The sequence below is a fragment of the Procambarus clarkii genome, chromosome 36 (assembly GCF_040958095.1).
Source record: "Procambarus clarkii isolate CNS0578487 chromosome 36, FALCON_Pclarkii_2.0, whole genome shotgun sequence".
Classification (NCBI taxonomy): Eukaryota; Metazoa; Arthropoda; class Malacostraca; order Decapoda; family Cambaridae; genus Procambarus; species Procambarus clarkii.
Window position 1 is genome coordinate 3898041 of NC_091185.1, and position 27723 is coordinate 3925763.

Genomic DNA, 27723 nt, shown 5'->3' on the forward strand with positions numbered 1-27723 from the left:
GTCACAGGCTTGCCTCCTGGGGTCTTTTTGAACCCCTGTTGGTGGCGAGAGGCAAAGCCCATCAACACACTTGGAAGACGCACTCCAGCTTCGGTAAGCTCTTCAAGGATCATGTGGGCACTGCCTCTGTACCCTCCATGGTGCAGAGTGCCAGACCTCTAATGCTCGCTATGTTCTTATTGCTCGCGTTCAATAATTCACGAAGCTTAGAGTTGAAAATCAGCCATAAGGCCGATTGTGAGTGTCAAAGTGAATACTGGAGGCCCTTGAGTGTTTGGGTGGCTGGCTTGAGGGTGTTGTCTTGGTTGACGGGAGTGTCTTGGCAGGCTTGACGGGGGATACTGGTTCGTGACTGGAATTTAGACATTTAACCCAATCCATCCTAACCTAACTCACTCTTAACCCATTCTATCATTATCTAAACCTAACTTAGCCCAGTCCATCCTTATTGTAACCCATTCTAACCTAATCTGTCTAAACCTAACCCAATCCATGCAAAGCTAACCCAAGTCATTGTAATCTCACCCAATCCATCCCAATCTCACCCGGTTGAATCCATCCTAATCTCACCCAGTTGAATCTATCGATCCTAATCTTACCCAGTTGAATCTATCTATCCTTATCTCACCCAGTTGAATCTATCCTAATCTCACCCGGTTGAATCTATCTATCCTAATCTCTCCCGGTTGAATCTATCTATCCTAATCTCACCCAGTTGAATCTATTCAAACCTAATTCAGTCTAACCCCACCTAACCCAACCCACCCAATCTAACCTAATCTAGACGATGTTTCGGTCCATCGTGGACCATTCTCAAGTCGATTGAGAATGGTCAACTTGAGAATGGTCCAGGACGGACCGCAACGTCGTCGTCCCTTCACCTTCTAGTGTGTGGTCTGGTCAACATAATTTAGCCACGTTCTTGTGACTCATCGCCTGCTTATTAGAATAATTTGGTGTGGTTCACCGTATGGCTTCACAGTAGTCGGGGACTGTAGGCATTATGTTAAGGGCATTGAAGTGGCACAGGCAAACGAAAGATCATTGACTATTGCAAGATGCAACCTCCAGAAACTCCCTAATTGCCAGGTTCCTATTGCCCAACCACTTGGGCTGCGAGCCAAGTATAGGTCTTTATATTTTTATATTGCCATTAATCTCGCACCTCAATATAATTGGAGCTATTAAGGAACATTCTGTATGCTATAATTATTATCTTTCCAGATATTATGAACTTTTAATGAAGAAATAGTTGAGCCTGACATAATGGAGGTACTGATAAGAGACTTAAGTAGCCGGCCCCTGTCCTTAAGGCAGCTGGAGGAGTGTCTTGGGCCTCATCTCCCCAAAAAGCAGGTAAATATTGCACTGAAAGTGTGACGTCGTAGTTTGTTAAGCTTACGGAAGAGAAAGTTGAGTGCACGACGCCCCAATAACTTTGCACGAGTGGAGAGTTGAATTTGGTGAATTATTTGCCATGTAAGTTATGCCCATTGGATGGTTGTGGCAAACTTTTGTTGTTTCTCTTACCGCCTGGCTGTATATTTACCACAACTTACCATTGTAATTATATTTTGGGGTTGATTGGTATGAAACTTGGAAAGCATCATCACTAGTACTCAGAGGTGTGTAGATATACTTAGGGTTAGAGTGAAATGTCTTGGTTAAAAATTTACATTGGAAGTGACCGTGGACATAAGTAATGATGGTTAGCTTGAGGTTATCTTGAGATGATTTCGGGGCTTTTTAGTGTCCCCGCGGCCCGGTCCCGACTAGGCCTCCACCCCCAGGAAGCAGCCTGTGATGGCTGTCTAACGCCCAGGTACCTATTTTACTGCTAGGTAACAAGGGCATAGGGTGAAAGAAACTCTGCCCATTGTTTCTCGCCGGCGCCCGGGATCGAACCCGGGACCACCGGATCACAAGTCCAGTGTGCTGTCCGCTCAGCTGACCGGCTCCCTGGTGGTGAAGAAAGAAGGAAAATGTCTTACAAAAGGCAGATGGCGAAGTTCTCGAAGTTAAGATTAGTGTGTGAGCGGACAGTGTTGAGTGTGAATTGAGTTAGAGAAGGGGAGTGACTGGTTCAATGACAACCCTGCTCAGGAAGAATGAGATACGATTTGAAGGAAAAGGTTATTGAAACCAATTCAATCAACTTTTACGAGAAATATGATAAAAATGTTTGTTGAGAGAGGTAATTAGTAGTGATGGGATGATTAATCAGAATTGGTATCAGTAATCCGAAGAATCAATAATTTTCAGTAATTGGAATTGGTATCGGAATGTAGAGAAATTTATTATGATTTTCGATTCTTAAAGTAATTCTTTAAAATTTAGTTACCATAAACTACTGTTAATTTTATGCCTTGGCCCAATTGGTAGCTAAAAAGTGTGAAAGCAGAGTTGGAAATTACTGTATTTGCCAGAGGATGATAGGATGCATGTTTTTGGTCCACTACCAACCAAATATACTGTATATTGTATTTATTTGCACAAAATCATGTGTATTCTACTAGAAAATCAGTTCCAAGAAATAAATGAGGACACATTCTTAAAAGGACTTCAAAAAACTATCCTGTGCATCTTATATGTTAGCAAATAAGGTCATCCTTTACAGTAATTGCTTGAGAAATGCACCAAAAATGTACATTTTGCAGATGGCCAGTGACAAAATTTTCAGTGATACCCTATTGCTAATAAGTGTGTGTATACTATTAACAGATGAGCGGAGACCTTCCATGGGTGGAGATCACTAAGCGTTTGGTCAACAGGGCTATTGACACTACATCTGAAATACTATTAAGTAATGTCTCCAAAATAATTGAGAAGTAAGTTGATATTGATTAAATATATTAAAGATTGTGTTTGTCTAATCAAGCATAACTTAAAAGAAAAAAGTGTAATAAATAAATATAGAATAATGTTTAAACAAAGCATATAATGCTTAAATATAGAGTTAAGCAAATGGAAAAAACTTTGTGTTGTACAAGTACAAAATGAATGACAATGAATTAGTCTTCCAATTACATTTATGGTACTGTTACATGTTTTTTTTTCAGTATTATTATTCCATTAAAACTTTAGCTTTGAATATAATAGAGGTTACAAAAAAGTGGGCTGAACACATGCACGGCTCTCCCCCCAAATAAAAGGAGAGTATAAGGCAATAGTTACCTAAATGTAGTTACAGGATGAGAGCTACGCTCGTGGTGTCCCGTCTTCCCAGCACTCTTTGTCATATAACGCTTTGAAACTACTGACAGTCTTGGCCTCCACCACCTTCTCTTCTGTCCAGTCTTCTCAGTGCTTTTTGTCATGTAACGCTTTGAAACTACTACTAACGGTTTTGGCCTCCACCACCACCACCTCGCTTAACTTATTCTAATCGTCTATCACTCTGTTTGCCATGTATCTGCTAAGATTTCTGTACATAAAGATGTCTGAAAGATCAACTGAAGCAGATTGCTTAGCTCAGATGCACATTCTCTCAGAACCCAAGGTGAAACTCCATTTGGGCCAACTGCTTTGTACCTATTTAGTTCCTTGAGCACTTTTTCCACTTTGTCTCGAGTGGTGGTGATAGGAAGATATACTGTAAATGTTAAAATCAGCATTTTAGAAAGAATGTACAGGTCCTTTCACCCGATGCCTTTGCTCAACTGGTTCAACTCGACTACAAGTTAAGGCTCTGTTATGGGTTGTATCTTAGTGGGGGATCTTGATTGAAGTACAGTTTTCCCTGTTGCTGATAGTGGCAATTGAAGAACTTGATCTTATTAATGAGTGTTAATGAAAATATCTCAAATGTGATGTGATGGGCATTGAGACAAGGTGGGTACTGTATGGTTATGCAGATTTCATGTTTAGTCATGGGCCACTTGTTTAATAGTAATAGATTTAAGTTATCTAACAGAATTTGACAAATTTTTTTTTTTTTTTTTTTTTTTTTTTTTTTTTTTAGTAATTTAAAGACAGCAGTGCGGAGAGGGCTAAAATACCCAAACCGAAATGGGCGGAATTACTGTAACCTACTCAGCAGTCTGATCACTCACGTTCATCTTGCAGTCGAAAGTTCGGTGAGTGTGCCAACTCGGAGGATTTAACTGGCTCCTTTTTGTTTCTTATATTTTTTTAATTTTAACCTTTTACTGCGTGTTTGCTAGATGTAGTGTTTCATGGTGTTAGTTCATGTTAAGAAAAATGTTAGTACTGTATTAACAATTATTTGAATTTCAGAAACAGATCAGGCAAATATTACATGCTTGAGAGTGCCCTGTAATATATTATTTTACCTTTGCTATTGTGGGTTCTTGTAAGTGTCCACGTGACATTTATTAATGCCATGTACTCTATATTTGTATGAAAAATTAATCTGTTCCTAGCCTTTTGTGGACAATTCCTTTACATGTACTAGAACATACCAAAGTGTGTAATAGTGTAGTTTCTGCAAATTAACATGATAACCATTTTCTGTCAAAATATTTATCTTAAAACAATACTGTATATTAGATGGCTATACATATTTTAAAATTTCACACGTTAATTATGTTATTCACAGTAATCTACAGCACATTATAGCATCGCAGACAAACAGGGCTTTGTGTGAGCTTTCATCTTCGGGGAAAAAAAAAATGGGGGGGGGGGGGAATCACTTGTTAGAAGCTACTGCCATCCTTTCTTGTTCCTTGTCACATCCCATGTGTTGTTCATATTCGATTCAAACCTCCCCTCGTCTCTTAACTTTTTGTCTTTTCTCCTATTCTCCCAACTTCTCCCAACTTTGAATTCTTCTTCTTCTCCTAAACCCCCAACCGTCCAAGTGGTTGGGCACCATTCCTTTCCCCTCGTCCCATCCCAAATCCTTATCCTGACCCCTTCCAAAGGGGCCGGCCAGCCGAGCGGACAGCACGCTGGACACGTGATCCTGTGGTCCCGGGTTCGATCCCGGGCGCCGGCGAAAAATGATGGGCTGAGTTTCTTTCACCCTATGCCCCTGTTACCTAGCAGTAAATAGGTACCTGGGAGTTAGTCAGCTGTCACGGGCTGCTTCCTTGGGGTGGAGGCCTGGTCGAGGACCGGGCCGCGGGGACACTGAAGCCCCGAAATCAACTCAAGATATAACTCAAGATATTCCAAGTGCTATATAGTCGTAATGACTTGGCTGTTTCCCCCCCCCCTGATAATTTCCCTCCCTCCCATGTCCACTCATCATCTTTATGGCCTTCCCCTCCTCCTCCTCATCTTAGATTCACATAAACACTTTTTTCAGCATCATCATGCGTTCATCATGCATCTTGATGCATGTTGAAGCAACATCTTGCTTCACTCTCACTCTTGCAATAATATCAACTTTTGTCTGAAGGATGTTTTTGTTTCCATTTCTTTTACTTTTACAATAAATATGGGAACAAAATTATCAAAGTAATTATATAACTTAAAGAAATATTTAATGTGTTTACATTATATGATATTTAGTGTTAGTTTGAGTACTATGAATATTTTGTTTGTTGGATTTATTTTGACATTCAAAAAATGTGGTTCTTGATGAGTAAGAGTTTCCAAAATACCCCTCTTAAAGTGTTTTGTTAAATGGATTGACATTAAAGAACTTTCATTGTGATTAGACTTAAAATTAGAACTTTTACTTGACGTATATTTGTCATTTATTTAGAGCATGTAATGCCTTTAGAGACTAGGACAAGTAATGGTTTGCATAATCGTATAACTTAGATGTAAGGAGCATATTTTCTTATTTTAGTTAAGATTTCTGAAATGTATTATTTGTCTAGCTAGTTACCACATGTGGAATGCCTCTCACTGTTGCTAAAATGTTCATTAAGATTCATTTCTAATAGGAGTTATCAGGGGCTGAGGTCAACAGATTGATCTCTCTTCTCCTTGCTGCAGTGATTGACACGGAGGTTGTGTCTGTCAGGTGAGACTGCTTCAAGTGCGTTACGTAGTTAGTACTTTCTTGCGTGATATTTTGACCGCTTGAAGTATCTTGTGTAGTTAGAACCATCTTCTGTGTTATTTGTACTGCTTCAAGTATCTTAGTACCATCATGCATGTTGATTATACTGCTTTAAATATCTTTAGTTGTACCAACTTGTCTGATTTTTCATTTACTTTTGATGGGCGTCAAACCTTGAGTGAAGAGATACCTTTGTTTGGGGGACCCTGGTGGGAGAGTGCCTGGCTCGGTACACATGATATTTAGAACATTTGGCTTTAATAGGCAAAATTCTTATCATTTGTTTCTCTACTATGTTGCATGGGGAACATATTTTCAAATACTGTTGATGAGTTCTGTATCATAGTGGTTATCTTCTGTTTACAACTGAGAGACCTGGATTCAATTCCTGGGCAGGCTAGAAATGATTGTGCACATTTCCTTTCATCTGAGGCGTCTATTCACCTAGAGACGCAGCTGTGGGTCGCATCCTGGGGAAAGTCAGTACAGTATATAGTTGGCCTAGTGAGGACCTCAATAAGCCTAAGTATAGGTTTCCTGTGCAGACGAGGAGTCACAATAATGTGGCTGAAATATGTTGACCAAACCACGCTAGAAAGTGAAGGGATGACGATGTTTTGGTCCGTCCTGGACCATTTTCTCAATTGACTTGAGAATGGTCCAGGACGGACCAAAACGTCGTCTTCCCTTCACTTTCTAGTGTGTGGTCTGGTCAGCATAGGTTTCCTGTCTCTGACAATGGGACATATAGAGCTAGCAGTTGAGTGGTCATAAGCTGGCATTAACTTGAAGAGGACAGTTCTTGTTTTGAATTGTTTTTGAGCAAGTTTCTGCAGTAAAAACCAAATGGTGACAATAAAATGTGTTGCATGTGTTGATTGGTTCCTGGACTATATACTGTTCCTGAGGCACTAATTCAATAATTACTAATTTAAAAAAAAAACATACACGAGATATTGAAAACTTTTAATTTTAGTATTTGACATGTGACTACTGTAATATGTTAGATATATGTCATAATGGAAATAAGGCTGACCTAAGCATGGCCATTTAGTTCAAATTTCATATTACAATTGATGAAATTGTCAGTGTGTGAACAATGTCGGCCAATGTGAATTTTGTATTAAATTAGTGTAAATAATTATTGCAGATCTGGTAAAGAGCCTGCAACAATTTCAAGGATCTCTGTCAAGTTAAATATAATGCTAGGTGAGTACAAGAGTCAAGTGTTTACCATGCAGGTTGTGTGCATTATCATACTCTAGAAATGGCTGAGCTAGCATTAAAAGAAATGCTATATGGTATTAGGGTAAGGTCGCTGGTTCGCGACTATTTAAACATGTTATTTGTGAACCAAGCAGAATAAAAACATTATCAGTTTTCTATTGACTTGTTTTAAAACCTATTGTATGAATTGAAAGTTCATCAGTAAAATGACACCCAAATCTAGTTTATAGATGCAGTACTTTGCATCCAAGGAAGCAATTGAGAAAGGAATGTTTCATAAAGTTCAACACTACTGAATTTGAAGGCTTTTGTGTCAAATTCAAAAATACTTTAATAATTTTTAGAAATCTTAAGATATATTATAGTCCAAGCTTGCTTATCCGAACTAAATGGGCCCCCCCGTGGGAACCAGGGGGATTGGGACCAGGGGAGCCAGTCGGCCAAGCGGACAGCACACTGGACTTGTGATCCTGTGGTCCTGGGTTCGATCCCGGGCGCCGGCAAGAAACAATGGGCAGAGTTTCTTTCACCCTATACCCCTGTTACCTAGAAGTAAAATAGGTACCTGGGTGTTAGTCAGCTGTCATGGGCTGCTTCCTGGGGTGGAAGCCTGGTCGAGGACCGGGCCGTGGGGACACTAAAGCCCCGAAATCATCTCAAGATAACCCTCCTTACATGATGAGTCAGACATCCTGATAAGCAGAATTATTACCAGGGGAAATCCAACAGTGACCATATTCATAATTTTTGTACTACAGCCAACGTAATTTGAATTTCCACACACTATAAGTCAAATATATAATTTAAAACAAACTTGAGCTTACCTTATTGTAGTTTGTCTTCTTGTTTGAGACTGTAGGTCTTGAAATGTGTAGTTTTTGAACATTTATGTAAGCTATTCTCCAGTTATCTGGAGTTCTCTGTCTGGATATTAGGAGGTTTTGCCAGATAATGAGCTTGACTTAACTGACGCCAGTCTGTATTATCCGGGCAAATCTTCGGTTATCCAGATTTCTGTCTGGATGTGACAAAGTTTTGCAGAATGTTATCCAGATGGGATTTTGGCCAGATAACCCAAATATTCAATTCGGTGGGCTTCGAATAACTGAGCTCATCTTTTGTATTAGAGATTTAATTTAAAAATTTTGAGATGTTATATTTGCTTTCCGATTTCATTTGTTTGCTACGTACTCTCAATTTTCCTCGCAATACATTGTGTACTTTCCTCTGTATTTTAACTACCTGTCTGAGCTTCTAGCATAATCTAAGATCTGCGTCTCGTTGATGCTAGGAGGCTGTACTATTTTCAGTTTGTAAATGTGATATTGAATTGTTAATTCTTTTCAAGAAAGTATTTCAAAATGTTTAATTTTTAGTGAAATTAGTATATAAACTGCTTAATTTTTTTTCAGGTCACTGTGAAGAACGCATCCTTGATACCCTCCTTCATTGCAGAACTCTTATCTACAAGAGTGCAAGACAACCACAGATATTTGTCCCATTAATAACGTATGTTCTGTGGCACCTTTTAATAATTTCCGTCTCTTCCCTTCCGTCCAACCACTTGGGCTGGACGGTAGAGCGACGGTCTCGCTTCAAACAGGTCCGCGTTCAATCCCTGACTGTCCAAGTGATTGGGCACCATTCCTTCCCTGCCCCCTCTCCTGTCCCATCCCAAATCCTTATCCTGACCCCTTCCAAGTGCTATATAGTTGTAATGGCATGGCACTTTTCCCTGATAATTCCCTCTCTCTCTTCCCTCACTCTCTGCAACACTTTCATGTGCTATGCTGCTTCTCCACATTTTTTGTTTTCTTATTGACATTTCTATACACTTTTGTATTGTTTTTGTCCTCTCTCACTCTTTGTGTTACATTAGAGATGTTAGACAATTGAATTGTATATTAGTTATATAAGCTCCTTTGACATTAGTCACGTAGTGAAAAATCTTCAAGTACTACCTCTGATCCGCATGGTTTGTTTCAGGCGTCTATTGTCTTCGGTGAAAGATAGAAGAGCATTGTCTGCACAAGTGTACCTCAAGTACCTATTGCTGGCCAAACTACTGCTCTTCATGACCAAAAAGGAGGAGGTAATATTGTATAACAATAATAATAATAAATAATGATAATAGGGGAAATATGGTTTCATTGCATTAATGTAATCAGGTTAAAAGTATCCTTGGTTGCCTAGTCCACCAGTTAGTACAAGTTTGTTCATTAACACTTAAACTGCTCATAATATTTTTTTGCCATCCCTGGTGTCTTAACAAAAGTGGTGTGGCTCGCTTAGTAGCTCCTCTAAGCTCAACACTGGAATGCCAAAAGGCATTCTAGGTAGAACAGGTTCCCATAACGACTCACTGTCTACTGGGAAAAAGGACATTTTTAAACTTTTCTTGTACCCTACAAGGGGCAAGGGTAGCAGTGGGGATCAGATGTATCTCGATACTGTGGTGAACCACTCACAAGAAATGAAAAGCATGCTCAAAACACTCAAGCTTTCTCAGATTCATGTTTAGGAACACACCAGACAAAAAACTGAATTACGTTTACTAGGTACAGTACTTAACCGCCTCCCACTACTATCAGAAAGCCGTTTTCAGTAGCTCCTCAGGTGAAGCAAACCCTTCACTCTCTAGCTCGGCTTGCATTTGGGTGGTTTCAGCTGCATCCAGTAGCATTGGAACAGTGCTAGCTTCCCACTTACTCCTCTTATGTCTGCAGTAAACTCTAAAGCTCCATTTAGGAGTTCATCCCAGTTGGATGGGATGGCTATGTATCTCATTCACATTATTTTGTGAAGAATGGGATTCTATTTTTGGTGGTACATTGACTATCTTAAGAGGTTCAGACAATATTTAATAATACGGCTACTGACTGGGCTGTCAGTCATACATCATACTGCGAGCAACAGCATCTAACAGCCTGGGTGTGGGGTGCAAGGAAATTGATTCCCAGAACCAACAGGTAAGTAATCTGCTTTGGTTAGGTTCTGGAGTTATCTTCCCTGGTGCCTGTAGCTGAAACTGTTTACCACCAGAGTTCTTTCCTGGTGCTGGTAGCTGAAACTGTTTATCACCAGTTATCTTTCCTGGTGCTGGTAGCTGAAACTGTTTACCACCAGTTATCTTTCCTGGTGCTGGTAGCTGAAACTGTTTACCACCAGTTATCTTTCCTGGTGCTGGTAGCTGAAACTGTTTACCACCAGTTATCTTTCCTGGTGCTGGTAGCTGAAACTGTTTACCACCAGTTATCTTTCCTGGTGCTGGTAGCTGAAACTGTTTACCACCAGAGTTATCTTCCCTGCAGTGTATTTGTTCCTCCCTTGGGTCAACTCATTGATCCTGTACCGAGTGGTGCCTTGGGACTTGGTCACCAAAGAGAAACCTGTCGAGCTGGTGAGTGGAGAAGTTGTGCTGTGGGTCTGGTTCAGGAGGAAGGTGGAATTCTGAACCCATATGGCAAAGCTTGAGCTTTTGGTTTCATTTTCATTGCAGCTTCTTAAACCCTTTCATGCAGTGGCATGGAAGGTTGGTGTTCATTGGCCATGTATACTACTTTTGTGCCTGGCAGTTGCACTTGAAGTTTCGTTTGCTGGTACAAACCAGATATCTGCAACATGTGGTTACATTCCTCATGCACATGGTTTCACAAATAATCCAGTACTAGCTTCGTGGGTGCGTACTTTCATGGTAGTGTATATTTGTGTGTAAGAGCAATTTGCTTTTAAGAAACGTGTACAGCCCTGTGACTCATACGTCACAGGCTGCTGCAACTGGCTGTGACTCATACGTCAGGCTGCGAGCAGCTGCGTCTAACAGCCTGGTTGATCAGTCCAGCAACCAGGAGGCCTGGTCGACAACCGGGCCGCGGGGACACTAAGCCCTGGAAGCACCTCAAGGTAACCTTAAGGTAAGGTAGCCCTGAGCAAGTTGAACATGTTTACCTCTCGAGGAATGCTCAACAAGTTACACACACGCTGACTTACCAGTCTGATGAGATTTATTTTGAAGTATCTCTTGCAAGGGGGGGCAAACCCCCTTCAGCTGTACTCTTACCAGGGTCTGGTAGTTACAGTGGTAGTAGGTAGCCATCAGTCTCAGGAGACTATGGAGTTGCGTTCTGGTTGTCGGTCTGGAGTGGCCTCACCAGGGCGCAAAGCCAGGGTAGGTTTGGCAAATATCTACAGTACAATGTAGATATTTGCATGGATACTTAATAATATTCAGCAAGAGACTAATATTAGCAGTATTGTATGTCCAGCTTATTTCATAGCCTTTTCACTCTTTGTGAAACAAGTAATAATGAGAAGGTGTTTCATAATACCCCAATAGCTGTGCTTTAAAGCTCGCAGAAATAATTTTGAGTTACATGTGATCAATTTCTAAGCCTGGGTGAAAATTATTTTTAATTTTAAAGTTACAGGAAAATAATACACTCATAACCTGGTTGTGTGTACACACTCATTAAGGATGTTCCTCACAAATTTCACTCAAATGCTGTGGAGACACTACCTGTTAGTCTCCCTCATAATTAAAAATGTAAACCCATGTATTCGTTTCCTCAAAAATCTATTATAGCATACAATAAGATGCATGCACCTTTTGACATGTGGGAATGGAGTTACATGTAATGATGATAATCATATTTTATGGATATTGTGTAATTTTTGTTCTGGTTTTGTTTTTTTGCAGATTATTCAGACGAGAAAACACATTGTGAAGTCTGTCAAGCTCCCAGAAACGTTCGCGGACTGGGCAGTTCAAAACAAAATTCCGTGGCTGAAGCTCAAAGTATGGAGCACTCGATTAATACTCAAACACATGAAAGTTGCAGCAGCTCTTAAGGTAATATTGTGTTATTCCAGTTCTTGCATTCAGGCTTTTAAATTATGGGTTTAATTTTTTTTTTTTTGTTACTATTCTTGCTGGATGACATGGTTTCCATTGGCAAATAATAAAACTATTTATCCAAAGAAAAATCGGTGAAGGCGATGAGTCACAATAACGTGGCTGAAGTATGTTGACCAGACCACACACTAGAAGGTGAAGGGACGACGACGTTTCGGTCCGTCCTGGACCATTCTCAAGTCGATTCGACTTTTAGTCAAAATCGACAAGCGGTCAAAAATCGGTGAAAATGCCTGAGTAACAGAACGAGAGGTCAGATTGTGCTTGCGCACCGGAAAAAACACCACCGTGCCGTGTGGTGTTTTCACAGTAGGTCTATAGATGCCTCGGGTAAAAAAAAGTAACCAGCACTTTTGAACAAGTTACCGCAGAGTAAAATATGTATAAAATAGAAATACTGTACAGTGTTTCAAGTACAGTAATACAGTATTGGATCCATTATAGTACTGGTACATTACATGCAAGTTCAGAGTTTTAGGGGAGCCACTGTACAAGCAAAACAAATTGTAAGTACAGTATTTTCAAAATATTTGGTTGGCAGGTGTTACTGAACGAGCCAAAACATTCGTCCAGGTTTCAAGGTTTCTGGTATTTTAAGATTTTTTTTTTTTTCTCAATGTGTAGTCTGTTTATGAATGCAGTCAATATTTTTACCACTAGAATTGGCTGTAGCTCATTTCCTTTATGTTGAATCCAATTGGGCATCCTTATTTAATTTAATATATAATGTGCTTGTAATTAAAAGAAAAATATTGGAGCATTATACTTTTTTTCAGTTTGTATTTTTATTTTAATGTTACATCTCATTGTTTACACCAGTTTACCATTTATTTACCCTGTTTCAGACATTGTTCAATGATGAACCAACATCTGTCCTGGAAACTGGTTCTCAAAATCCAAAGAAAGAAGATATTATAGATTTTCCCAAGGCATCAGATGATGGGACTATACCAAATGATTGTGGAAAGGCGAAGAAAAAGATCAATAAAAATACATCAGGGAGAATTCATGAAGAAGTGGCTAACTCCAAATTAAACTCAAAGCAAATTATTGTACAAAATACAGGAATTGAACAAGAAAGCTTAAATGATGTGTTGGCAATCCATAAACGGAAATGTGCAAGAGAAGCCGCTTTTAGGACGGACACGAAAGAATGTCCGAAAGTGGAAAATTTGCCAACGTCAAATGCGCGTGAATCACAGCAGGAGGTGGATAATAAAAAGAAAGAGTTGCTTGACGTGTCAGTCAAGGGTAAGGAACGCAAGGATGGTGGCTCTGTGGGAAACAGGAAAATGAAAAAGATGTTGGCTTCGGAGGTTTCCGAGATACAAGAATTGGTTGTCAAGAAGAAGAAGAAGAAGAAGAAGAACAGAAGGTCAAATGAGACGACAGTTGAAATTGAGAAACACTGCAGCGATACTGATAATATAGTAGACAGTCAAAATGTAAGGGTGGCCAAGGGCACGGACACTTCTGAGGTACAGGAAAATGTGATAACATCAAGGAAAAAGATAAAGTTGCCGGATGTAGCAGGAAGTGTAGGAAAATACACAAGTAATGTTGATGTTGTGGTAAATAAGAAGGACAATGTGATAATAGGAAAACCTTTAAGTACAGAAGTTAAAGAGACACGGCAGAAGAAACGCAAAAGGAAAAAACTATCTGATACGACAATGGAGAAGTGCCCCAGTGATGCAGATACTAAACTGGACAAGAAGGAAAATGGAGGAGTGAGAGATGGATCAGATTTACATATTGATGAGAAGAGACAAGGAGCAGTAGTGAAGACAAAGAAAAGAAAGTGGGTTGATAGTATTGTAGAGGATGGGAAAAACACACAAGATATGGATATTTTGGACGACATAGAAAATGTTAAGTTAAGAAAGAAATTAGATATAGGCATTTGTATGAAACAAAAGAAACTTAAGAAAAAGAATGAGGAACCTGATGTAACAGTGGCAGAAGAACGTGCACAAGACGCCATCACGTGCACAAAAGAAAATATAATAAGCAAATTTTTGGGTACAGACATTCATGAGACAGAGAATGAGGTGGCTAAGACAAAGAAAAAGAAACAGTTATCCAATTTAATATTAAAGGAAAATAAACACGCTACTGATGGGCATTCTAGGGAAGACAAGAGAGGCAATATAAAAGTGGATAAGGTTGCTGGGTCAGAAATTTACGAGACACAACAAGATGGGGTCAAGACAAAGAAAAGGAAAAAATTACGTGATAGGAAATTAGAGAAGTACACTGGTGACACCAATACAGAGGCCGATATGAAAGAAAATGTAAAAGTGAGAAAGACTTTCGATTTAAGTTCTGACGATACACAACAAAAACTAGTTAAGATATATAAGAAGAAATGGCTGTTGGATAATGTAAAGGCAGGAAAGCATACAAATGATGATAGTTCTAGGTTATCCAAGACCATCAATATACAAATAGGAAAAGTGTCAGGTGTCGACGAGACACAAGCGGTGGCGGTTAAAACAAAGACACACAAAAGAACGCTTAACAAGACATTGGAGGAGGTGCACACCAATGATGCAGATAATAAGAGGAACAGCAAAGGAAATAGAAAAATGAAATGGCTTTCAAATATTGACATGGAAGAGGGACAAAAAGTAGTAGCTCAGAGGAAAAACATGAGAGCAGTAACCGATGTTTGTGATAAGACTGTGAAAGACTCCGAGTGTCAGGATGGTGCGGTAGGGGATGAAAAAGATGTGACTGTGAAAGACAAGAAGGGGATGAAAATGGGACAGCTTAAAAATGTAAAGAGAGCACATTTAGAGGTGGAGGGTTCTTTGTCAGTCAAAAAGAAAAAGAAAATCAACACTGTTGTTGATACAAAACTTGGTAAATGGGAATCTTTTGCAGTAAAGAGAAAGTGTAAGAAGGTCAAGAATACAGAGACCTCAGGTCATAACATAGAAGCTGGTACCAGTGTTGAAATGCCAGCTTGTGAGGACTTCCACAGACACGAGACCAAGTCAGGCAGTACACATCCTGCAAATCTTTTTGCGTCGAAGAATATTTCCTTGCAAGTGGGCCATGTGAAAAAGACGCACGGTTGGGATGAGGTTCATCCTCATTCTAAATCACGAGTTAGAACTCTGAGTGACCCAGTACAGGATACAAAATCTTCATTTAATCTACCCAGGGTTAGGAGGTTGAGTGACCAATTGACAGAAAGGAGGAAGATGCTAATGGAAACTGGAATGAGGACACCAAGTGATGAAAAGGGTCAGACTTTCAAATTGAATAAGCGTAAATTGGCCAGTTTGCGACAGAAAATTAGAAGAAATAGTATTAATTTCACTGTTACAAATTTAGAGCCAAGGAGTCCTCAGAACAGATTAAATGTTAAATGTGGAGAAACAAGTAAAGTTGATGAGCTCATTGAAAAGGAAGCTAGTTTAAGAAAGGATTCATCCCAAGAAAATAGATATGCTTTAGCAGTTGGGTCTTCGGATGGTGGTGAACTGTGTGATGTGGTGGCTGGTGGTAAACCATGTGATGTGGTGGCTGGTGGTAAACCATGTGATGTGGTGGCTGGTGGTAAACCGTGTGATGTGGTGGCTGGTGGTAAACCGTGTGATGTTGTGGCTGGTGGTAAACCCTGTGATGAAGTTCCTGATGAGATACATAGCTGTGATATTGAAGTGCCTGATAATTTGGATAGCAATGATTGTATTTTACTTAATGATACCCATGTTAGGAGTGACTTGAGTTGTGCAACAGACAGTTGCATTAATGAAGCATTTGACAATTTGGATAAATATCAACTGGATAGCAGTAAAGCTGACAGTGATGTGGAAGAAATTAAAAATGAGGCGAGAGATACATCTGTGAGTATTAATAAAGAAATAGATCTGAAATCAAATTATCTTAATAGTAAAGGTTCAGAAGTCTTGGTTACAGATGAGAGTGAAAATGTCAAGGAGTGTCAAATTGTTGATATCTCCGAGGAATGCCCAACACCACCTCCAAAGGGTATTGAAGATCCAGATTCTGAAGTAGAAATCCTTGATGAAGCATTTGTAGTTAAGAGTGTACAAGCACTTACTCTTAACAATGAAGCAAGTGACGTTGATGAGGCCTCGGGGACTGACAGTGATATTATTCCATGTGATGAAACTGCCAAGATGTTCACTGATGAAGAGATACAAATTTACCATACCAAACTAAAGGAAGATGAAATCCAGAGAAAAGTTGAAGATATTTTGAAAGAAGAAGACCGGGAACTGAAACAGAAAATGATAAAGGATGAAATTCTTAATGACACAAATGCAGAAGAGGAAACAGATACAAATAAAAACCTAAGTGACCCAGACCCAGAAATTGAGAAGAAGGTTGGTGGCCCTGTAGATTTTGTTAGCAAGATGATAAACAAGCTCTACAAGCCATCTATTGGGGTGGAGAGGAGCGATGACGAAGAGAACAGTGATCTCGAGTCGAGCAGTGACGATGGCATTGAGGTGATCCTGCAGACAATCGTGAAAGATACTGGCAGATTAACAAGTATTGACGGACTACGGGAAAGATTTACAGGTGGTACGTGTATCAAGGAAGAACTAGGTGAAAGTGATGGCAGTGGAAAAAATGAAGAAGTGCAAGGAGGTAAAACCCTTGAGAATGGACATAGCAGTGATGAAAAATCTTCAGTCAAAGGTTCAGACATTGTAGTGCTTTCTAATGAAAATTTTGCAGAAAGCAATAACCAAGAAACTGAAACTGTTGATAAAAATTTGTTTAAAGTCAGCAAAGATCAAGAACCTGAAAACATGGATAGAGAAAAATCTAACTTAAGTAAAAACCAAAATATTGAACTCTGTGAGGTAGTTATTGTTGCTAATCAAATTGTGAAAGAAGCTAATGAAAATATGAAATTAGAGAACACTGAAAACGATGAACAATTAGCATCCCATTCATCAAGTCAAGAGGAGTTAACTGACCATTGCCTCAATAATAATGAAAATGTAAATGTGTCCCGCTTACCCAATACCAAGATGCAAAACCAAGATGTGGAAAGGGATTGTAGGAATTTAATTGTTAAATTAGAAGGCAGTGATAAATCTGAATTGCCAACAGAAGTAAAACCAACAGGAGAGGAGTCATTGGATGTATGCAAGAACCAAAGAGATGTATGTAGCTTTAGCCAAAAGAAAACCAGTATTGAGGATGATGCTGTCATAGATATTATAACTGAAGTAACCAAGAATGAAGATTCAGATGGATATGGGGATGCATCTTTTGAAGAAGGTAAAACAAAATTTGAAGCAGAGTTTAGTTCTACAAGCAATCCCGATATTGAGGATGTGAAATCAGAACTAACAAATATTCCGATGTCAAACAGTTACCAGCAGACTTCTCATGACGAGAATCATGTCAGTAAAGGTTCTGTTGTTGATGCTCCTAATTCTGTAAATGATCCATTGTGTTATCCAGTAATGGAACCACTGCAAATCAGTGATGATTCCCTAGAGTTGAGTATATATAAAGTAGAAACAGACACTACATTGTCTAAGCAAATAGATGCTGGAAATTCGTCTGTTTGTAGTAACGTATTTGGCTGCAGTCTTGGCGATGATCGGCCAAATAATAATGATGACAGAACAACAAATGGAGAATTGGAGTCCATTACAGAGGAATCTGAGGGGAAATCTATTGAAGGTGCAGACGAAGCTTATGAAGCAAGTAGTGATGCTTCAGAAGATCCTACACCCAAGGTGCGAAAAAGAGCTCGACTTTTGAAAAGAAATTTAGCATCTCATGGAATTTTGCAAGAGGCTTCAGATTCTGATGCCTCTCCAATTCAAAGAACTCGGAGGAGGAGGTTGTCAGAAGTAGCTGGTAATGTCCATTTGAGACCAAGGAAAAGGAGTCAGAGTTGGTGTCAAGAGACGTCGAACTTAGTATCCGGCTCTTCAGTTGCTGTTCAAACCTGTTTATCAGAATCTGCTGTTGATGGGAAAAAATGCACAAAAAGTAGTGGCACTGTAGACCCAAAGACCCATAATGAATCTGATTGTAAAAAGGGCAGAGCATTTTGCAGCTCAAGTAATAAACAGAACAGTGTGGATACCTCCTCTGTTAAAGCAATTAATTTATTAAATACCATGTCTTCCAGTTCTTCTATGTCTTCAGAATCAGTGATGGGATCTCCGGTGAAGGACGTAGATTGTCGAACTATTAAGGATGTGATGGATCCCGAGTTGCAAGACAGTTCAACAGACTCGTTAGTTGCTAAAGTGAGAAGATCAAGTCGACAGGCTAGTAAGCTTGCAAGCCATCTGCAATCACACAGTGAAAATGTTGAATTGAGTTGTATCTCGTCAGAAACACTTGAAGGTGTTGCTGATAAGCTTGTTTCAGTGTCTTTAAATCAGAACCTGGACTTGGAAAATGATCTTGCATCAGAAAGTAAAGGTTCTGAAATTGAAGGTGATCTTGGATCAGAAATTGAACAGTCTGGAACTGAAGGTGATCTTCCATCAGAAAATGAACACTCTGGAATTGAAGGTGATCTTCCATCAGAAAGTAAATGTTCTGGAATTGAAGGTGATCTTGCATCAGAAAATGAACACTCTGGAATTGTAGGTGATCTTCCATCAGAAAATATACAGTCTGGAGTTGTAGGTGATCTTGCATCAGAAAATAAACACACTGAAATTGTAGGTGATCTTGCATCAGAAAGTAAACAGTCTGGAATTGAAGGTGATCTTGCATCAGAAAATAAACAGTCTGGTGTTGAAAGTGAAAGTTTAAAATCAGACCATCTTGATTTTGGTCTTGATGAAATTTCTTCTGAAAGCTTCCCAAGAAAGCTGAAAGCTTCCCTTCCTCAAAGAAGGGAAGAGAAGGATCAGTCAGGATTTATTAACAAGATTGAGGGAGAACTGACTGCAGAGCAAGAGATTAATCAGTCTGGTGGGGCTGGACCTGACAAGACCTCAGACATTGGCGAGAGTAAAACTGCAAGTGAACAGCTAGATGAAGGAGAAATTCATACAATTGAAGGTGAAATTTTAGATGATAGCCGAGAAGGGGATAGAGAGTATTTCGATGAAGAGGAAGGGGAAGAATTAGAGGTATTGTCTACATCAGGGACTGATGAAAATGATGAAACTACATGCTGTCATTATTTGGGAAATGTAGGGGTGAGTGACAGAGACAAAACTGGTGTCCCAACAACTCAGATGATGCTGAGATCACTGTTGCGTCGACGCTCATCCAAGAGCAAAACAAAGAGCGGTACGTTAGATATCGTTAAAAGGGGTGATATTCATCCATCTATACCACATTTAAAAGTTCATTGTGTTTCCGAGGCAGTTTTAACCAAGGAAGTACTTATCAGCCCAGAAGTAAGTGATGAAGAGTGTGAATTAGTCTCACCTGGACTTAATGATGCAAATGGGGCAAAAAGCTTTCCAATACCCGAGAGTTTAGCTACTAGTCCTAAGAAGATCCCGTCTCCCATTACCACACCAAGTCGTGGTCCTAGGAAGAACAGCGGAGGCATTCGATCTCCACAGAAGGTGATACCAGAAGAGCAAGATGAAACTACCCTTCCTAATGGTACGTGTGAAAGTGTACCAGATGCACCTAATACTCCTATAGCTAAGGCTCATTGTTCTTTAGCCTTGCAAGATAAAATAAAGAATAAGTACTCTTGTAGTACTTCTGACAAAAGTACATTGACCAGACAGCTGTCAAAAACAGCACTTGAGTTACCAAAGTCACCAAAATCTCCTGTAAGAAGTAAAGCCAGTAGTAGTAGCCTTGAAATATCAGCAGATTCACCAAAGAGAAAATCTCCATCAATGAAGAGCAACTCACAAGTGGAGAATGTTGCTCAGGAAAGGTCAGTCACAAAAGTAAATAGAGGGAGAAAATCGAGCTCTTCTGAAGATTTGCAAAACATTTTGGAAACTGACGACAGTTCTTCTCCTGGTCACGCAGTTCGGAAGTCCAGGCGCAGCAAGCTGAGAGAGCCATCAGGTACTCCCTCTGTGATTGAAGGTGATTCTGACAAGAGTATGTTAGTTAATGTTGGTTCACCAGAAAAAATACTCATAGACTCTGCAGATAAAACTTGTACAGTATCAGAAGATTCAAGTTTCAGTAAATCTAATTTTGCATCTGAAGAATTAATTGTTACTGGCAGAACTAGTTTTGAAAATGATGAGGATACAAAAGTATCAGATGGAGGGTTACAGGAGCTAAATGAGGAGAGAGATGACTTGTCTGCAAACACCAAAAATGACTCTCTCGTCCATTTAAATGCACGCCAGACTGAATCTGCCCCTGAACAAAACTCCTCTGGTAGCTTATCTGGTTCATCCACAGGGTGCTCCTCTCCCTTAAGAAGAAGCACTAGATTGAGAACCAGTGTACGCATACCACCACTTGGAGCTAAGGTAAGGACTATGTCATATTTAATAAATGTTTTTGTTTGTTTTGGAAACTTCTATAAGTAAGAAATGCAACTTTTATCATAGTTCTTACTTTTTTATTTGATTAATTGCCAAAGTTAATATTGGGTTTTGATAATATTGGAGCTGAATGAATGTTTTCAGTAGAAGTAAAAGGTAAGTGGCACTTATTTGGCACTTTCGTGTGGAAGCCAGTTGCTTGTGTGTTATTCCCAACTTTTGTATTTGCCTCACCAGTGTGTTTATCAAGCCTCACTTGTTGTGTGGACATTCTTCACCTCAAGTTGCATGTCCCACCCCATTACAAATCCTTATCCTAACCCCTTCCAAATGCTATATAATCGTAATTTCTTGGGACTTTCCCCTGATAATTCCCTCCCATCAAGCTGCATGTGTCTAGGGTGACCCTTCACTAGGCACTTGTTTCGGCATTGTCCCCTGCTCAGACAGTGACTTCTCTGGAGAGTTCAAGAGTTTGCCCTTGAAAGGCTGGACTACTATGTAGGGTGCCTCACCCTAGGTAGTAGATAGTACGAGAATCATTGACCCCTCTGCTGGGCCTGGTAATTGGGGGTTTGGGGGTTTTTGTTGTGGGGTTCATGTGCTTGACTGTATGGTTCACCGCTGATGACTTTCGTAGTTGTATTTATCCTTAGGTCTGCGTTTGGGGTCAGTCCTTCTGGCAAGCATCTCGAGTGTCTTGACATCCTGCTTGGGAATTCCATCAGGCCCAGGTAAACCCAACAGGTCTTTGGTGCAACGTGTTATGTATTGACCCTCGAGCTCTTATTTGCTACCTGCAAGTTTTAAGGATGCCTGTCAGCCTTACTACTTGCCAACAGTCATTTTTTCAGTCTTTGCCACGTTGCCTGTTGGGTTAGTGACACCTTCAACCCTGCGACCTGTGACATTTGCATTCACTGAGGCTATTTTTTCTAAATCTGCATCTAGACAGGAGCCTTATCACGCAGCAACCACCTTGCAGGCTTTTTGCATGTGCTTGAGGTTTGCGACTTAGTGTTTGAGTAGATGCCCTGGAGTTGGCCTCTATTCTGCTTAAGGACTTGAAGTTGGAGGGAGGGAGGGAGGGGGGTTGATGAATTCCAAAAATGTTCAAAGTTTGCTTCTCCTTTCCTGGCTGGTGTGGTTTTTTCAGCATGATGCCGGGCAAACCGCACCAGCAATAAGTATGTAGTTCTCCCTATTAGGAGTAGAGCAACATCTCCACACACCTGCAGGGTCATACTGATGTTAGGGAAGTGCAGAAAACATTCAAACCAGCATTGAGTAACCTCATACGGAATGCTTGTAAGAGCACAATTCCCCTTCAAGCACTCTTCAAGGTCAAAAGTGGCTGCTGAGTAATGCTCTGGTAACTGTTAGTTGGTACACATGGCCATTACTCCTCATGACCACCAGGCAGTACCACTAACACCACAATACAGTATGGCCATCAAGCTCCCCAGCTTGACTCCCCAAGCTGTGCATGGGGGGGTTGAAGAACTGTACCCTCTCCAGGTAAACTCCAGTATTCTTAGCCAAGTTACTCGTTACATTATTGAAACTTGATATCTGTGCAAGGAGGCTTTTGCTTTATGAGTACTTCCATGTGTGTATGGTATACAAGTATCTTGTGTGATTCTTGGGACACTCCTAATTTACCTGAGGGCCACTAATCCTAGTGGCCTCGACGAGGACAGGAAGCCGGTGGCTTGTCGAAGGCCCCCCCCAAACCAGTGAGTCTTACCAATGATTTCCTTCAGGTTTGTTGGTAGTGTGATTGCTGTAAACAGATTTCTCTTCAAGGTGTGTTTTTATCACTATTTTGGGGGGTTCCTTCCAATTGAGGTTAGACTTAGATATTAGTAGAAAGTTTATTTATAATACATGAGGTATGCCTGAAGCCTCGGGGAATGCAACGAGGTGTCTTACAGAAAGTGGAGTTTCATTACACTTAATGCTTGATTTTGACTTTGTATATCTTCATGAACATGCTCCAAAGCTTCCTGATCAAGGTATGTAATGTAACTTAATACCTGGAACATGATACTTTTGGGAAGGGTTCATGAGAATAGAATTTATAGTCAGGATTAATAGCTTTACAAGCTTCATTTATTCAAAGTATTTTTTTTATATTTTACAGAAAAAATCAGTTGGTGTAACTCATAACGAGAAAAGTACCAAAGAAGAAGTGACTAACAAAGTTAATAGAGAAAGTAAGTCCAGTACGGCAGTCTCTGAAAATGTCGATGAGCTGTCTTCTAAAAGTAACGTTTCATTAATCACTAAAACTAGATCCCACGTATCAGTCGTGAAGTCATCAAGGACGGATGGTGTGCCGACAAATATATCCCCAAAGAATGAGTTACCAGCCGGCTCAACATCTGAAGAGGAAAAGTCCAAAGTTAAGTCTGCAAATTCATCAATTGGATCATCTCCCAGGCTTCACAAGTCAGTTATGCTGTCATCTTCCTGCAGGGATGAGTCATCTGGTGAGATAATGTCTAGGAATGAAGTGCCAGTTAGATTATCCTCTTTGAAAGTTCTCTTAGACAAAAGTGAGGTGGCACCTGTATCGCCAAGTGGAAACTGTTCTCACACTGAATCATCCCAGGCATCTGCCCAAGTACCTGTATCGTCGAAGAAGGATGGATCACCAGATGCGTTGTCCTTCACCAAGGGCAGGTCACCAGGCAATTCATCCTCCAGCAAGGGCAAGTCACCAGGCAATTCATCCTTCACCAAGGGCAGGTCACCAGGCAATTCATCCTCCAGTAAGGGCAAGTCACCAGGCAATTCATCCTTCACCAAGGGCAGGTCACCGGGCAATTCATCCTCCAGCATGTGTAGGTCACCAGGCAATTCACCCAGCAAAAATGAGTTTTCAAATTTACCATCTAGCCAAAAATCACCACTTACGTCTTCCTTGAGCAAGTATGAATCGCTAAGTAGGTCATCATCCAGTTATAATACACCAGCAAAATCACCTTCCAGTCTCAAGATGTCTTTAAGGATGGTCTATAAGAGTGAGACACCAGATAAGTTGTCTTCAGATGAGAATGATATACATTCTGGCTCATCCTTGAAAAGGAGTCGGAAACCTTCCCGATTATCCTTGAGTAGATATGAATCACCAGTCAGTCTCAAATCTCCCGCTATATCATCTTTGAGTAAGGATGAATCATTCAGTGCATCTTCGAGTATGACTGGTGCGAATTCCAGGCCAACTTTAAGCAAGACTGTGACACCACCTTTCCAGTCATTTGTGAACAAAGATGAATCTTCGGCAGAGTCCCTCTCCAGTAAATCATCAGCCAGTTCATCTGATGTTGGGGGAAAGAGCGAGTCAAATGATGAAGGTGAGGTAATCTGCCATTTCGATACACTTGATAGAGGTTGGTTAGTGTGGGAGCTTGTGTTTAGTTTTTTTATCTTTAGCATCATATTGGAATCGTCTGCAATTCTTTCTGCACTCGTGCCTATTTTTATATTTAGTCTTTTATTTTTGGTGATAAAAGTAGATTACAGTAAATAGATACTGTAGTACAGTATATTTTGTTTTATTTTGATGTTGACATTTGGTTTCTTTGTAATTTGTACTAATTTTCCTGTAATAATGCTGTGTATTTAGTACTTGGGAAAGGTACTTGATTTAGTAATGGCTTCATTTCAATTACAGTACTCTGTTGTTTCATAAAATCAAATTAATATTTTACTTTACTTTAGTGACGTTGTCAAAGATGTGACAAAGTGTACCCGCGGCCTGGTCCTTGATCAGGCCTCCTTTTTGTTACACATTCCCAGGAAGCAGCCCATAGCACCTGTCTAACTCCCAGGTACCTATTTACTGCTGGGTGAATGGGAGCATCAGGGTGAAGGAAATTGCCCATTTGTTTCTGCCTCCACCAGGGATCGAACCCAGAACCTTAGGACTACGAATTCCTAGCGCTGTCTACTCAGCTGTCAATCCCCTTCAAGAGAAAACTAGATAGTTTTCTTTGAGAAGTGGCGGATCAACCGGGCTGTGGTGGATATGTGGGCCCTGCGGGCTGCTTGAAGCACCGGCTTGTTGGACCAAACTCACAAGTCGAGCCTGGCCCTAGGCCGGTCTTCGGGAGTAGAAGAACTCTCAGAACCCCATTCAGGTTCAATCCAGCTATTATTGTTACAATTTAATTTCTGGGAGTGTTTTTGTGCACTGTTTCATGTTAATTCTCCATTTCTGTATTTTACATAAAATCAGAATACCTGTGCTAAGATTTTTCTTTTTTTCCTTTAGGTGGAGCAGCAGTAGTTGGAGTACGTTCCTTGCGACGCCGCCAAGTGACGTACTCGGTGAACAAAAAAAATTTGATGTGAAATGAAGCTATAATGTAATCAGTAGTGTAAAGGTGTAGCTACTAACATTGACTGATGGTCTATTTAGCTGGTCTGGCATGAGTCCAAGGGGCTAGTTCTGACAAATTGGTGAATGTTGAATGTGGTCAATTGTACTTTGTGGTGTGTGGATTAAGCTGGCTGGTTCCACATGCATTTCTGTTTTGCTCTGAAAATGTTTATTCCTTCTTTAGTTACATTAGTCTTGATTAACATGTGCTTTGTAGATTGTGTAAGTGAAAAGTTATTAGTTTGTATTCAGGAGTCAGTCACTATAGTATCTAGATATTATGGTTTTCTCTGCATATGATTAGAAAAATTTAGCTTTGAGTACAGTATTTAGTTACCAGTAGTGGTATTAATCCAGAGATTGGTTTACTTGTATGTAATATAGGGAACTGACAGGGGGTAGCCGATTGGTATTATGGGCACCTTGGTATCACGGGCACCTTGGTATCACAGGCACCTTGGTATCACGGGCACCTTGTGGTTAGTTGGAAATATTGTTGATTCAAAAATCTGGGCAAAGTATTTAGTAATGATTGCAGGTTGAGATAAAGTTGCATCTTGTATTTTTTAATGAATTCATTGTTGCATCCCAGGTCTTGATGGAGCCTCAAAGACATGTTTCAAGTTTCGTGTAATATAGGCGTGTAAAATATCACTAGACGTTTGTAGTGTACTTATCAATGTGAAGTTGATCATGATGGTGCTATAGTAACTTTAACATAAGATATGTATTTTTTTTTTATTTTTGCAAAGCAATTTCCTGAAGGCTTCATACAAATTTATCATTGTGTTTTCTTGAGTAAACAGTTAAAAGAATTTATAGATTTCTTGTTGCCATAGGTGGTTTTGTGGGGAAGTAAGTCGACTATGTAATTATAACTTGAACAGCAGGATTTCAAATGTTCACTTTCATATACAGTAAATGTTATTTTCCAGAGTTGGAATGTTTAAAAAAAAGTTAGCATTTCTTGGCATTTGTCAGGCAGGATGTCGGTAATTAGTTAACGTTATTCTTCATTCCAATCCAGTCCGAAATCATCATGATCTTAAACTCCGTGTCCCTGTTATAATGTTCCAGTATACTGCGCATATATATATATATATATATATATATATATATATATATATATATATATATATATATATATAGATATAGATATATATATATATATATATAGATATATATATATATATATATAGATATATATAGATATATATAGATATATATAGATATATATAGATATATATAGATATATATATATATATATATATATATATATATATATATATATATATATATATATATATATATATATATATATATATATATAATAACACTATCATAATTATCCACCAGCACCTCTCTGTATAGTTGCAATTACAATCATTATATATATAAATATATACTATTTGTATTTACTTCCACTTTGTTTTACATTACCGTTTTCTGCTAACTGCTCAGGCTCTGCAGTTATGTGACTTAGTATTTCCTTCTACTTTGTTTTAGTTGCCATTTTCTGCTGGCTGTTCAGGATCTGGAGTCGTATAACTAACATTTCCCTCCATTTTGTTCTACATTTTTGTTTTCTGTCAGCTTCTCAGGATGTTCAGTGATAATTACTCCTTCTTCAACATCCTTTACCACTGTAATGTATCCCCAGCAAATACAAATTACAATATCTGTAACACCTTCAATCCTTACAACTTTTTGACAACTGCTGTGTCATGCAATAGAATGGGCACGTATTGCTATTATAACTCTTCTTCTGAAATATTTATCTTTTATAAGGCACATATTGGTATTGGGACTTTTCATGTAATAATTTTCTTTTAATAGCCAAAAGGGTAGCGTGATGTGGACAAAGAATAAAACCTTAGCCAAGTTCGTGTCAATTTTGTAATGGTTTTGCATCAAAACACAAATGCTGCATTGGTAGTCACGCTCCTGTGCTGGTCGACACTTTACGGTGACAGTACTTCTTTCCGTGTGTTATATATAATGTTATAACTTTTTAGATGTGTGAATTATATTATATAAAAACTTGTATAAAGAAAATGTTTTGAGTTAATTTTCTATACATGCTTGCGACTCGACGAATAATATGCTCGTGGAGTCTACTTTATGCATTATACTTTTTATTTCACTAGATATTTTTATTGTTTGTACTGTATGAAGGGTTTCATTTTGTACGATATTTCACAAAGCAATAATTCAGTTCTCCAAGCCTGCTTGGTTGGTGTTCCTCTCAGTATGGCAACTTGTGAATTATATTCCAGGTTTTTGTGCTTGTTTTAGTTTCCATTGATATTTTTTATGTTACAGAATAGAATTCTTAGCATTTATCACTTGATTTCAGATGCAGCCTATTTTTTATTTTTGTTTTCTCTCCTCTATATTAAAATGTGTAGCTTTTGGGAGACGTGTTTGTGAGCGTCCATTGTTTTGTCAAGTTACTGGAATATGTAGAGAATGTCGAGTCAATCGGTACAAAAATAGTGTCATTCTCTACTTTAGGTTGTGGTTGCAGGTAAAGGCAGCAGTGTATGTGTGTTACGAACATTTAAAATGTTGTATTGAAATTTTTGAGTTCTTTACTCGTCACCTTTTTAAGTCTTTTATTATACATATGCTAAATATGGCTTTGAATTTTTTTCCCTTCTTGCTACTCAATTATTCTTGATCAAATGGGTGCTCTGGTTCATATTTCCTTCACACAAGTAATCCTGGCAGTTGTATCGGTTGCACAGGTTACTGCTGTACAGAAATTGCAGTATTTTGG

At 39.3% G+C, this 27723-nt stretch overlaps 1 protein-coding gene across 4 annotated transcripts; it reads left to right on the forward strand.

The window, feature by feature from the left end:
• On the forward strand, window positions 1–26069 carry LOC123756142 (serine-rich adhesin for platelets-like). Of its 4 annotated transcripts, none has more exons than XM_069336488.1 (12): window positions 1–93; window positions 1225–1356; window positions 2722–2828; window positions 3962–4076; window positions 5856–5935; window positions 7125–7183; window positions 8614–8710; window positions 9188–9293; window positions 11898–12050; window positions 12959–20542; window positions 22701–22773; window positions 24837–26069. In XM_069336488.1, the coding sequence occupies exons 2-12, from the start codon at window positions 1267–1269 to the stop codon at window positions 24914–24916; spliced, it is 8544 nt and encodes a 2847-aa protein (XP_069192589.1). In that variant the 5' UTR covers window positions 1–93; window positions 1225–1266; the 3' UTR covers window positions 24917–26069. The 4 variants fall into 4 exon arrangements, with proteins under 4 accessions (XP_069192589.1, XP_045595149.2, XP_069192587.1 ...); XM_045739193.2 differs by having other exon boundaries at window positions 22701–23916; window positions 24837–26068; XM_069336486.1 differs by lacking the exon at window positions 1–93 and adding an exon at window positions 100–237 and having other exon boundaries at window positions 22701–23916; window positions 24837–26068.
• Window positions 26070–27723: the final 1654 nt, after the last annotated feature.